Genomic DNA, 11,946 nt, shown 5'->3' on the forward strand with positions numbered 1-11,946 from the left:
ACTGAGATGCGAGCAGCGTCCTTACGTACCTCCTTCTGTAGCGACTGGTTTTATTTGCCGAAAAAACCGTTTAATGCTGCTTCGTTTTATTCATACAACCACCCACCCACCTGTTCTTGTTCTTGTTCTCCTTCTTCTACAGCAACTTACTTCATGCACCCTTTCATTACGAGTGTAAAATGCATGGCTCAAACCAAGCGATTGGACTGGACTGGACAAACGGTTTTAATGAATGTTGTGCGCCATTTTTAGAAGCACACGATTTAGCAGGATATTAGTCGAACCCATCTCGCAATGCCATGCCTTATTTGTCCGAATAGCCATGTGCATATGTACTGTGGTGTGTGTATGGTGTCTGTATGTGATAATCTAATTCCATCTCCATCCATGTGCGTCTCTTTCAGGCCGAAAGTGATGGAAGTCGGTCGGGATCGTCTCTGTCCCTTCGCAATATTGGACCTGGAGGCGGCAGTAGTGTGACCACCGGTGGTGGCAATGCAGGTCAGTCTCCCACCCATTCGGCCGCCGCAGGTGGAGGAAACGCCGCTGGCGGCGCAAGTAACGGCAATGCCGGACCCGCAGAGGGGGGAGCGTCTTCTTCTGCTGCCCATCGCATGGGCGTGCAACGGTCCGTTTCGGCCACGTCAAAGCCCCGGAGGGGATCTACGGGTGCGGATCTGAATAATGCTAGTCGGGGCGTGGTGGGGGTGGGGCAAGGAACAGTAGGAGCAGGCACAGGCACAGCCGCGACCACTGAAGGAGCGGGTGGCGTCAACGGGCGTGGAGAAGGAGCTGGTCAGAGTCAGCTGAGTTATCAGAGCAATGGTCACACCCACAATGATGGCAGCAATCTGCCCCAAGAGCTGCAGGCGCCGCGGGACGGAGCCAATCCGCGCTTTCTTTTGTCGGGCCCGCCTCCCACTATTGAGGAATCTCAGCTCGGTGATTTGGGTGGTTGTGGCATTGGCCCGCCTCTCTCGGGGGATAAACAGCTCAAAGCGGATCGACGTGTCTCGCAATTTGTGGGCAGCACAGCAGACAAGCCACCCCTTGATGGACCGCACTTTGGGGGTATACCTTTTTTCCTCCATTTGAGTGGGCGTGATTTGAAAGCGAGCTGAGTGTGCCTAACACCCAAGTTTGACTTGAGTTTGTCGTGACCATTGCTAACTTAACTCTGTCCGTTGAATCAAGCATTTTTGGGGTGGGGAGGGGAAGGGGAGGGACAGTAAATATCCAGCTGATAGATACTCCTTCCGCCCAGTCAACGACCCAAGACGCCTCCCATCAAAAGAAGGTCCATGACCGCCTCTTTCTTGATTGGCTTGAATATTTTCTTCTTTACTAACTCTTCGATTCAAATTCGGTTCTTTTGATTCGTTCGTAGTCGGCTCATCCGATATCTCACTAATTTGCTCCTCTAATTTAATCGTCGTACGTGCTTAGTCTATTTCGATCCAGTGTTATTTTTGAAGTTACGTACTCTCCAAGTTTCGACTTTTTCATCGCACATACGCCTCTTTTTAGCCTTGGTTGATGGGGTTTTAATACAATCATCATACGACTATATATATATTTTTTTGTTCCTTTTTTTGGTATTACTTATTTTGAATGACTCCTCCGAGACGTGACTGAAGCCGAAAATGCACCCATTTGGCATTAGAATGCGTTCTCTCCTCTGTATTTACAATTCTATTCTTCTTCTACCACTACTACTACTACTACTGCTATTACTGCTATTACTGCTATTACTACTACCACTACAACCACTACAACAACCACTATGTCTATTGCTACTACCATCACTACTATTAATATTGCCATTTTCTCAAACCGAAACTGATTTGCATGGCTAATTTACCACGTACTCCATCCCAATCATGGTTCTGTTCATGTTACCTTCATCATGACGATGAGAATGACGACCAAAGATTTGAGGATGGAGCCTATCCAGTATCAATAGGTGTTAGTAATGTCAATCTTTCCCATGATCATTCTAGGTGTTCCATCATCGGCAAATCCGCGGGTGAGCAACAACAACCATTCGGTCCAAAGTTCAAATTTCAAGCGAACCAACACCGTGGACACGGCTACCATCAAGGAAAATTCGGCGCGATTGGCCACGCCCACCCGACCTTCTACAGCCTCCAATGCTACTCCTAGCAAATCGAATGCCACGCCTTTAGATAGTAGCCGTAAGTACCGAATCTCATATTGTCGCCCGTGAAACTGCAATTGAACTTTTTTGTGAAATCAAAACGCTTCGCGATGTTCTAGTTCAATTGGTCAAACGATATAAAGAGTTCTACAAATTTGGCCGCCCGCTCCCATATGACCAATCATGGGGTACAACAGTCTCATTATGTCCATCCTGCACTCGGTTCTGTACTTGTATGTAGATGCGATCAATGGCAAGCAAATTAACTTTCACCCATCATCGATCGTCGTTGGGCAATTGAGAAACTCGTAACAATCCAAAAGTCTTTGTCTTCTCTGCCTGATTATCAGAGAATAATTTGATCCGAGTTCACTTTAATCTATTTTCCTCTGCTTCCTTTGTCTTAATATTCGTATGATTTCGTCAAAAAACAACAACAACAACAATAGCAGCAACAACAACTCAAGAACGTAAAACCAAGTGCACTCGAGATTCAAGTTGGCTCTTGTCACATACTATTGACATTGAAAAGTGGGATCATGCTTCCAAATCTCTTATCTTGATCTGTTTCAGGAACCACCTCGCCGAAAACTCGGATTACGAAGTCGAACACCATGTCGAACGCGACGGGTCGGACCATGTTGGGTCAACCCGCGCAAAACCGGAGATCTGCCTACGAAGCCACCACCAAGTTGTCCACGTCCACGGACAAGACCAATCAATTGGGATCGACAGCGGATCCAAGGTAAGAGATGGTCCCAGATCGGCACTCAATGACCTCCTCCATGTGCGCCCAGCTAGCGTCTTCACTTTTCACAAGCCTATTTTTGTCACATTTATCGTGATTGCTATGAGTAGTGCTTTTGCTAAGTACTCTTAAATTGGTCGCAAAATGTGTATTGAAAACGATCCCGATGGACGGCCACGGCTGGAGATGTTCAAATATCCTGTCCGCAGCCCACCATACTTTATTACGAGATCTTCGTTTCACCCCTCTTTTTTCTCTCTCCTTCCTTTCACGCTGCTACTACTCATCCATCATATCTGATTTTAAAACAAAACTAAAATCCGTCCTCACACTACTACTACTACTACTACTACCTCCCTTAACCATTCATAGTGATTCGTCTTCCGCTGCCACCCTCAACACACCAACCAACGACCTCGACTTATTGTCAGTAGGCGGCGGCGGCGGCGGCGGGGGCGGGGCTGGCGGTCAAATACCACAGCGTCCCGCCACCGCGGCGGTTGTGAGTCAGCACACCAAGAGCGCATCGATGTCGGTCAGCTCGGTACCTGCGGCAGACGGTGGAGGCGGCGGGAGTGGCGCTACGGGTGGGGATGGTAATCGCGGTCCGTCGGCTGCCACCTCTTTGGCGGGCGGGGTGGATAAGGGGTTTGAGAGTAATGCCAGAGAAGGAGCGGCAGCGGCCGCCGTGGGCGTGGTGGACAATTCAGCTGCCAGGTAGACAAACCTGCACCCACCTACCGACGACGATGATGATGATGATGTTGATGTTTATGATGATCATCACGTCTGTTTGGTTCCTCATTGTGGCACGGTTTCGCCATCTTGGTTTTCGCTCTTATTTCCGCTGACGTTTCTTTCTTTCCGTACTTCCTTATAACGGATGATGACTCCTTACTTGTATAAAAGCACGCCCCTCGCCATGGATCGTCTTGTCGATCGTTGTTTTTCATTCATTTCTTTTTCCACCCAGTTTGCTACGTGGCATTCATTCATTCTTATAATATGCCAACCGATCTAACTAAGTCCCGCGTTCCCTGAACACCTCGATCTCTTGTTCTGATTTCAGTAAACTGCCCCTGAGCCCGACGGGAAGATCGCCAGTGGTGGGCGGAGCCGCTCAGTTCTCGCGCAACGTGCCCGAGCGCTCCACCTTCCACTCGGGACAAACCCGGGTGCGACCCCGACAATCCGTGGGCCAATTCGGAATGCCAACCTCGTCGCAAGACACCTCCTCGTTGAATCCTGGAGTGAGGCCTGCGAATTTCTTCTCAAAATTATCGTCCAAATTTTCCAAGCGGTAAGTTGACGAAAACGCCCAATCCACTTGCCTGTGTTCTCCGGGTCAATAATTGGGTTCAGCTCCGTGTCTGATTCGATTTCTAGCCCATTGGATGGTCAAGGTGGTCCAGGCATTCCACTTCCTGACCAATCCAGCCCCATTCCTCAGGGCGGCGTCAGAAATGTCAGGTAATGAATAATGATGATCCAGGACTGTTTTCAAGAGTCCCGACTCGTTAACAAATGAAAACTCCCCGAAAGGAAGAATGAGAAAAAAACAGTGTTCAAGCAACTTGCTAGGCTGTGACTGTGTGTACGTACGTCCTTGATTGTGAAGCCCCTTAAATGTTGTGGGTGGTCCTGAGATGACTTAATCTAGAGTCTATTTGGCCTGAACATGAAAGCATGCAGATTGTCACCCTTTTAAAGTATCTCTATGCTCTTGATCCCCGTACATGTAAATTAGTCGTTCGGTTAGTAAAGCACATTACTAGACTCCTTATCAGTAGCTCGCATGACGACGAAGACGACGTTTCATGTACAACTGGTGTAATAATATCCGGCACACAAATGCAGTTCATGGTTCTTATGGCACTCATCGGAGATATCCTCCAAGAATATGCCATTGTAGACTATTGAGACGCAATACCGTTGACATGCAGCTATTGAAATGTTGTAGAATCTAGTACCTACCAAGGTCTTTGGGCTCTTTGGTGAAGGTTGAGATCCACCCCCGGTGGCTGGTTGGTCTCCAATCAGTAAGGAGAGGTGGCAAGCAACCATTGGGTGACCCAGCTCTTCCTAGCAATCATCAAAACTGTCCCTGATTTTCTTCATTTTTTTTTCTTTTTTCTCTCCTCCTGTCTCCTCTCCTGATTTTCCCTGAAACACGCAAAACTACATCCATCTTCACTTGCTTGATGTGTTAACTCTATGGATTATGATGATGATGCTGCTGCTGCTGATTTGATACTATTGATGCTGTGGATATACTACGTACGCACTGTTGGCTGCTATCACTGCTATTCAGATCGGAGTCAGCAAATTCACAATCATTACGGTTACGTAGCAATGAAAGGGATCGGAGGATTTCCGTCCTGGCCAAGGGACCGTCGTAAGTGAACCTAACTTAATCTGGCGAGCACGCCCTACCATTTTACCATACAGTACACGTAATATCGAGGTGTCAACCCATCAATTCTGACTTGTCCCCTTTTTTGCTCTCTATTTCTCTCTGTGTGTTGCTCGCATCCTGCTTGTTCGCTTCGACAGTCCAAGTCTCAACCACCATCCAACCCCAGGAGTGAACAGGTAACTTGAGTGTTCTGTCCGTACCCTGATGTTTGAATGGCAATGTTCAACTTGAATTAGCATGCTCACTGACGAGTCTCGGGTTGGATGGTCATTCTCATGACTCATGACTGTTTGTGTCTTGAATTGAATTTGGGGGTGTGTGGGGCTACGAGGGGCATTCCAACTGGATTTCATCTTCCGCGCGCTATGTCGGATTGAGATTGATCTCTAAAGGTTGAGGGGTTGAAGAGGAGTTGACTTTAATTTATTTTGGTTGCTGGATGCAATGAGAAATCGATCTTTCTGATGACGTATTCACATGATCTCTTGGTGGTTCCCTCGGACCACTAATCTAACCCTGTGATTTGGGACGAGGAATATGATAATCTTTGAATAATCTAACTCCACCTGGCCGCCGACGTTATACGTACTCATATCTATCTCAATGTTTTTCCTTGTACAAATATTGTTCAATCGCATGTGCCGCATGTCCCCAATGGGTCTTCGGGAATCATTCCAACTGACCTGAGCATCCCGATTGAAGACCACCGTTCACAATAGTTCCCGATTTATTCATTTCCAGCAATGTGGTCAACGAAAGTGGTGAAATCAAGCCTCGCTCTTTGCGATTCACGTGGAGCATGAAGACGACCTCGTCCAGAGACCCAAACGAAATCATGTCGGAGATTAAGAAGGTAAATAAATTGCGAACCTTTCCCGGCTCAAATCCCCCCATTCGGCGGATCACATCTCGTGATGATTGATTGATTACCATTCTAGGTGTTGGATGCCAATAATTGCGACTACGAGCAACGGGAGCGTTTCCTTCTCCTCTGCGTGCACGGAGATCCCAACACGGATTCATTGGTTCAATGGGAGATTGAAGTGTGCAAACTGCCCAGACTCTCGCTCAATGGCGTGCGTTTCAAGCGAATCTCCGGCACTTCGATCGGATTCAAGAACATCGCTTCCAAGATTGCCAACGAGCTCAAGCTCTAATCCATTCCCCCCAAACCCCCAAAACTCCTCCTTTAAAGAAGAAAGGCTCAATCTCCAGGAGCTTCATATCGTCGCCACTTCTGCCCGTGAACCACCGTTGTGCGCCGCTAGCCTCTGAGCTAGCGCCTCGAGCGGTATCGAGCTAATGACTTGCCGACTGACCAACTGACCCGCCCCGCCGTCCGTCAGTCTGGTAGTTAAGAAGTCATCTGAATGCCCATCTGTCGATGCCACCCCACCAGTACTCTTGTGCTCTTGGTGGTGCCGGAGAGAACTGACTCGCTTGGTTCTTTCTTTTAGTGCGTGAAGTAAACAGTGAGAACTCTAAGTAACGAGCGGTCTCATGATCGAGGCCGGATCCGACATAGATTCAGAAAAAGGCCGTCATTGACTGGTGAACCTCGAATGAACTCGCCACAACTCCCATAGGATGCAAGATGAATTTCTTATGCTACGCCTCCCCTTCCCATGTTCCACGTCAACCCCTTTGGGGCTCTGCTCCGCCCTGTTTCCTTCGCATTCTAGCACCCACACTCCGCTCTTAATAACTTTATTATATCCATTTGCCCCCTGCTCTGGAATTATTCTTTCCCGGTCAGGCCGAGTTTTAAGAAGAAGATCATTTAGGTGTTGTTGGTATTTCCGGGCAACCACTCGATCCGAACGTTTCTATCCGCCGGGATCAGAAGGGCCTCTTTCTTTCCTTTCAATTGACTCGGCCCCACATCCTCGAGCGCGATTAGGAAATCTGCGTTCGTTGCCCTGGGCCAATCGTCCCAAGCGACACGTTTCTATCTTGCCCCCAACCCGTTCGTGTACTAGCCGAACAACCCGCACCTCATCGCTTTCACGGGTCGACCTCGTGATTCTCGAGGTGGGTCGGTGAAGAGCGACCCCGCCCGCCGCCACTCATCTAAAACCACTTCTGAAGAAGAGGTTTCAAGAGCATCCGCATCTTCCTCCCCGTGTTTGTCCGCATCATCCTAGACCTCTTGGTGGAGGGGTCCTGAATTCCCATCCAAGAACAAGGAAATCCCCTCGAATCATCCTCCTCCTCCTCCTCCTCCTCCACTTTCTGCTCGCTTACCAAGCAAGAAAAAATGATGTAGATATTATTATTACTACTACTACCACTGTACATTTTTGTCAATTATTACTACAATGCTATTATTACTACTAAAGCTGGTGGAATAAACTAGAAAAAAAATAGTCTCTTTCGCTTTTATAATAAGTTCGTCCTCCGATGTCTTCTGATCAAAATGATTATTGGCAACAATCATCCCATACATTATTTTACTTGTGTTGGTAGTACCGATCACGATCGTCGTGTCCGTGGTGCTTGCGGTCGCGGCGATGTTGATCGCGGCGTTGGTGATCCCGATTATCATCGCCACGTCGGCCGGTGGGGACGAATGGAACAGAGGAGCTCCAAGGATAAACACACGGAGGAGGCATCTTCGGAGCCTTTTGAAATTGGACGAACTCTTTGTCTTTATCGGTGTATCGCGAAGCGAACTCCAGTTCGCATTCCTTGAGGAATGCCTCCTGTTCAGCGGATAGGTTGGAAGACATGATCTTTAGTTTTTTAATGAATGAGATTTGGTGAGCAACGTGGACGCGTCTGAAAGAAAGCATTTGGCTTTTTTTTACAAGAATAACAACGAAGAGTTGGAACGGCTAGGTTTTTGAGAATTGACATTTCCTGTTGCCATCAAATTATGACGCATTCTTGTGTATGACCTTGTACTTTATTTTGCTAAGAATTCATATCGCAAAAATCCAGGGCATTAGTCGTTTCTCAATAAAAGGAACAAATTAAATTAAAAAATACTAATTCGTTACACAACCGTTACTCGAAAAACATGCAATGGCGTTACAAGTTAACTTTTATTAAGGTTTAGATGACCAATATCGTATCGTTTTTCCCCATCAAGACCATACTTCTCTATAGAAAATGTGTCTTGTGCTTCAAGCAGTCCTAACGCGTAACATTTGAAGCCTTCGTGTCAACATTTTTCAACAATGAGCATTGGCATTTAATCTTGGCGTAATTGTTCAAAATATATTCACAATATATTCACAATAAGGGCCCTTGTTTGCAACGTCACACGGCCCAAAGAAAACGGGAAGAGGCACGGCAGATTGCTACACAAACTGCTCTTGCCTTGCCTTGAACGCAATTTATTTTCCGGACATTATGTGACCCGAGGCACTAATTGAAAATAAGATTTTGATAGAATTGGTCAAAAACCACAAAAACGCATTATAATTCAATAACAAGGAATTGGCCCAATCGGCCCTTTATTTGGTGGAGGCTGAATGACAAAGCGCCCTCTGGAGTGTAGAACGTAAAACATATATCGAGTAGCGTATGAGGGCTACGCTTTGAGGAGTCAAGATTGGAGTGATAAGGTAATGCATGAACAACTGGAATATGGACGGGGACGCTTGGTTTGGGAATTAGCTTTTCGCGATTGAGTTAATGCGTTATGTTCTTCTTCAAATGAGAATGATCCCAGGCTACAAAAATTACTCATTTTAATTTTCAGCTTGATCGAGCGACTGGATCAAAAGTTATGCCGTCTCAAAAGGCACTACAAAGCTCTTCAATGAATGAACGAACTAGCCCTCTTGTGGTAATTGATTACCAGAAGAGGGCTAAGCCATTCATTCTGTGCTCTGTTATGTACTGCACTTTGAGAAGGCATAACTTCTGACCCAGTCGTTTGATTGAGCTGACATTTGAAATACGCAATCGCAGGGTTCTGGGGCCAGCCTTATTTGACGAAGAATTTAATTCATTGACTTGAATTGGAGTTGCTAATTTTCAACCTCACCATCCCCGTCCATATTCCAGTGGTTCATGGGTAATGATTGCTGAAGGTTTGAAACAATGTCGTAACAGTCATGAAGAAAAAGCAGTATTAGACATTGTCAAGCCCGTAAAACTTCCCTGTTCGAAGTCTATGCGTTAGGGCGTGGAAATGTGGAGGCTTTGGCAATTTGATGCATCATGCTCAAGCCAAATATGGATTGTCCTTGCTTGACAACTGCACTGAATCAGTCCTCCAGTTCAACGGAGTTTCATTGAAAAGATGGAAACAATAACGTAGCAAATGCAACTAGATTTAAAATCAAGCACACCCGCATAGAAGCTAACAGCAAAAAAAATTTTCAACCCTGACTGTCTTTGCTCATATCATGCTAGATGGAAGCAGAGTTCTCTAAGCTTCCTCAGTCGACAGATTGCGAACCGAACTATTGCACAGCTTTTTGATCACGGTTTTTCAAGCTAGTAATTGTCATCAGTAGTAACGTGACATGAGTATATAAACAGTAATCTAACTCAGCAGTACTGGTTTTCAAACTAACATCGCAACGAGATTAATCATCCTATTCGTTAAATCAAGGTCGATATAATTCGATTACTTACAAGCTTCGTCGATGAGTTTATCAGCAATGAGGGCGTAAAAGCCTTGGTCAGAGGGTTTGTCTAGCACGTCTTGAACAACCTCCGTGGGCTCAAACATCCATCCCAAATGACTTTTACACTGAGGACACACGCAAACCCGCCAAGAATATCCAGGAAACCACGTCGCTTGGGAGGACCACTGCAAATTGAGAAGTGATTAGTGCATTGATCCAGACAACTGGCCAATAATTCTAATATTAACCTGAGCTTGGCCTGAACAACCTGCCTTTTTCAAAATGACCACGTCAAATTCGGCGCCGGAAGGATTGATCAGTCTTTGCAAAGGAATATTTTCTTGGCCAAAAATGGATGAGTAGTTCTTTTGGTGGCCAAAATGATCAAAAGGCGACGATAGGTAGGCCTGATGAGTGACCAAATACGACGGGTCGGCCGTGTCACGCCCACAATGACGACAGAGGATCACGTGATGGGGCGGGTCTGAGATGGTATCCGAGTCTGCTTTGCAAGGACACAAAAAGACATGATTATGCTCAGAGTACAGATTTACTCGTCATTTGATATCGTTTGGCCCCACAGCCATGCTAACACTCTAAATTATCAACAACCAGCAAATCTCGTGGACGGTTTTTTATCAACTCAATACACCCATTTCATAAATTCCAAATGTTTTTTTTTTCATTAAAATATCCATTTATGACCCATTTCATTTCGGCTTAAATCTTGCCCTATTGATTGTAGTCACGCTGTACATCAATTCATTTGAGAAAACAAGGTAAGTCGACGCCATAGCAGAACCATTGATTTCATTGTAATGCCAAAGGCAAATCTTACCCGAAATTTGAGCGTTTTGGGTTGATGAAGGTTTTAGGGTCTCTTGGGCCCAGGATGCTGTTATCCAAAAGGATAAAACCAGGATTACGTACGGTGCAAAATGTCGTTCAAATTTTGCTTCCATCCAGCTCTTCACGTTTGTTTTCGTTTTCCACGTAATCCACTCACCGTAAGGTCCAGGGTGACGCACTTGATACATACAAGAGCAGTTTGATACGAAATCGATAATTTTTGTAAATCAAAGAACCGTTTAAGAAAAAGATATTCATTGACCCAGCCATAAAATGCTACCCGAAGAGCTGCTTTTTGTCGAATATCCATAGCGTGCAAATTACTCGAAATTCGAAATTCCTTCGATATTTGTTAGCGATGAGCTCTCAAAAAGTGTACTCATTCGGTCATTCAAATCATATTGACAATTCATGTCTAATATCTAATGGCTTAAGGTTAACTTATAGTAAGTGCATTGAATGTTGTGATTTAATGATTAACATCTTAACGATCCATTTTTAAAGCAACATGCAATACTGCAATATAAAATATAGTAGTGTTCCAGTAACAAAGCAAAAGCCTTAAAATCATTGTGCACTCCGCTACTTCACAATTTCAAATCGAATACATTTGTCTATACATAGTGCTTTATTCAGCCACTTCTAAGCATACTTCGCCTTCATTCCCATCGATCGATGGCGAGCTCCATCGTGTTCCAATATGGAACACTTTTCTCTCGGATTTCCCGGGCGCTCCTATTCAGTTCTGTTCTCCTTTCAGAGTGGAACACCCTAAAAATGGATTGTTGGTCCCCCACCATCGATTTGCTCCCTCCATCGATCCGTATTGACGTTTTGCTTCTGACGTCCGTGAGGAATGCGGCTCAACTTCGGAAAGCCCTCATGGAAAGCGATCCACGCTTGGAGAACATAGCCCTCATCAAGGCGCATCTTATTATCGATCCTCTGCAGGTGTGATGCCCACAGTACAAAGATATTGGGCCTTGATTAAGTCAAAGATGGAATTCTTGACGCCTTAACGAACACGTGTGCCATAGTGTAGGATATAAAGTACGAAGGGCCTTCCCATTTATTGGTCCTGTTCTCAATCGTCCGTTTTTGGACCCGGATTGGATTTCTTATGATTGGATTTTTTTCGATAATATTTTGTCAGATTTTGATTTACTTGATACATTTTCATTTAATTAAGACT

The 11,946-nt window shown here is 45.6% G+C and overlaps 3 protein-coding genes across 15 annotated transcripts in view; 2 read left to right on the forward strand and 1 right to left on the reverse strand.

Moving 5' to 3' along the window:
* LOC131883549 (MAP/microtubule affinity-regulating kinase 3-like) overlaps window positions 1-6,985 on the forward strand; it is a 31,466-nt gene extending 24,481 nt beyond the window's left edge. For 4 of the 12 annotated variants that reach the window (XM_059231051.1, XM_059231039.1, XM_059231049.1 and 1 more), the window contains 10 exons: window positions 405-501; window positions 2,001-2,195; window positions 2,732-2,903; window positions 3,279-3,623; window positions 3,976-4,206; window positions 4,269-4,376; window positions 5,218-5,301; window positions 5,460-5,498; window positions 6,064-6,175; window positions 6,261-6,985. In XM_059231051.1, the coding sequence (XP_059087034.1) occupies window positions 405-501; window positions 2,001-2,195; window positions 2,732-2,903; window positions 3,279-3,623; window positions 3,976-4,206; window positions 4,269-4,376; window positions 5,218-5,301; window positions 5,460-5,498; window positions 6,064-6,175; window positions 6,261-6,479 (1,602 nt within the window). In that variant the 3' untranslated portion in view covers window positions 6,480-6,985. The remainder of the gene's footprint in view (window positions 1-404; window positions 502-2,000; window positions 2,196-2,731; window positions 2,904-3,278; window positions 3,624-3,975; window positions 4,207-4,268; window positions 4,377-5,217; window positions 5,302-5,459; window positions 5,499-6,063; window positions 6,176-6,260) is intronic. The other 8 variants (XM_059231040.1, XM_059231041.1, XM_059231042.1 and 5 more) reach the window with 8 other exon arrangements.
* Window positions 6,986-7,917: 932 nt separating this feature from the next.
* On the reverse strand, window positions 7,918-10,917 carry LOC131883557 (uncharacterized). Its single transcript, XM_059231060.1, has 4 exons — window positions 10,744-10,917; window positions 10,154-10,407; window positions 9,913-10,090; window positions 7,918-8,100 (listed from the first exon to the last, which is right to left on the reverse strand). Exons 1-4 carry the CDS (start codon window positions 10,865-10,867, stop codon window positions 8,057-8,059), a joined length of 600 nt encoding a protein of 199 aa, XP_059087043.1. The 5' UTR covers window positions 10,868-10,917; the 3' UTR covers window positions 7,918-8,056.
* Window positions 10,401-11,946, forward strand: part of LOC131883558 (EKC/KEOPS complex subunit Tprkb-like) — a 2,349-nt gene continuing 803 nt past the window's right edge. The window contains exons 1-2 of one of the 2 annotated variants that reach the window (XM_059231062.1): window positions 10,401-10,684; window positions 11,515-11,705. In XM_059231062.1, the coding sequence (XP_059087045.1) occupies window positions 11,532-11,705 (174 nt within the window). In that variant the 5' untranslated portion in view covers window positions 10,401-10,684; window positions 11,515-11,531. Of the gene's footprint in view, window positions 10,685-11,327; window positions 11,706-11,946 lie in introns of those variants that run through there. The other variant, XM_059231061.1, reaches the window with a different exon arrangement.

Source organism: Tigriopus californicus, chromosome 7 (genome assembly GCF_007210705.1).
Source record: "Tigriopus californicus strain San Diego chromosome 7, Tcal_SD_v2.1, whole genome shotgun sequence".
NCBI classification, from domain to species: Eukaryota; Metazoa; Arthropoda; class Copepoda; order Harpacticoida; family Harpacticidae; genus Tigriopus; species Tigriopus californicus.

Bases quoted from the DNA above. Each gene is read 5' to 3' on its own strand.
- LOC131883557 (XM_059231060.1), bottom strand. From the start codon at position 10,867: ATGGAAGCAAAATTTGAACGACATTTTGCACCGTACGTAATCCTGGTT. The intron at 10,091-10,153 runs GTTAATATTAGA...CTCAATTTGCAG, and splicing joins GTTGTTCAGGCCAAGCTCAG to TGGTCCTCCCAAGCGACGTG. The intron at 8,101-9,912 runs GTAAGTAATCGA...GCTTTCTTTCAG, and splicing joins TAAACTCATCGACGAAGCTT to ACGCGTCCACGTTGCTCACC.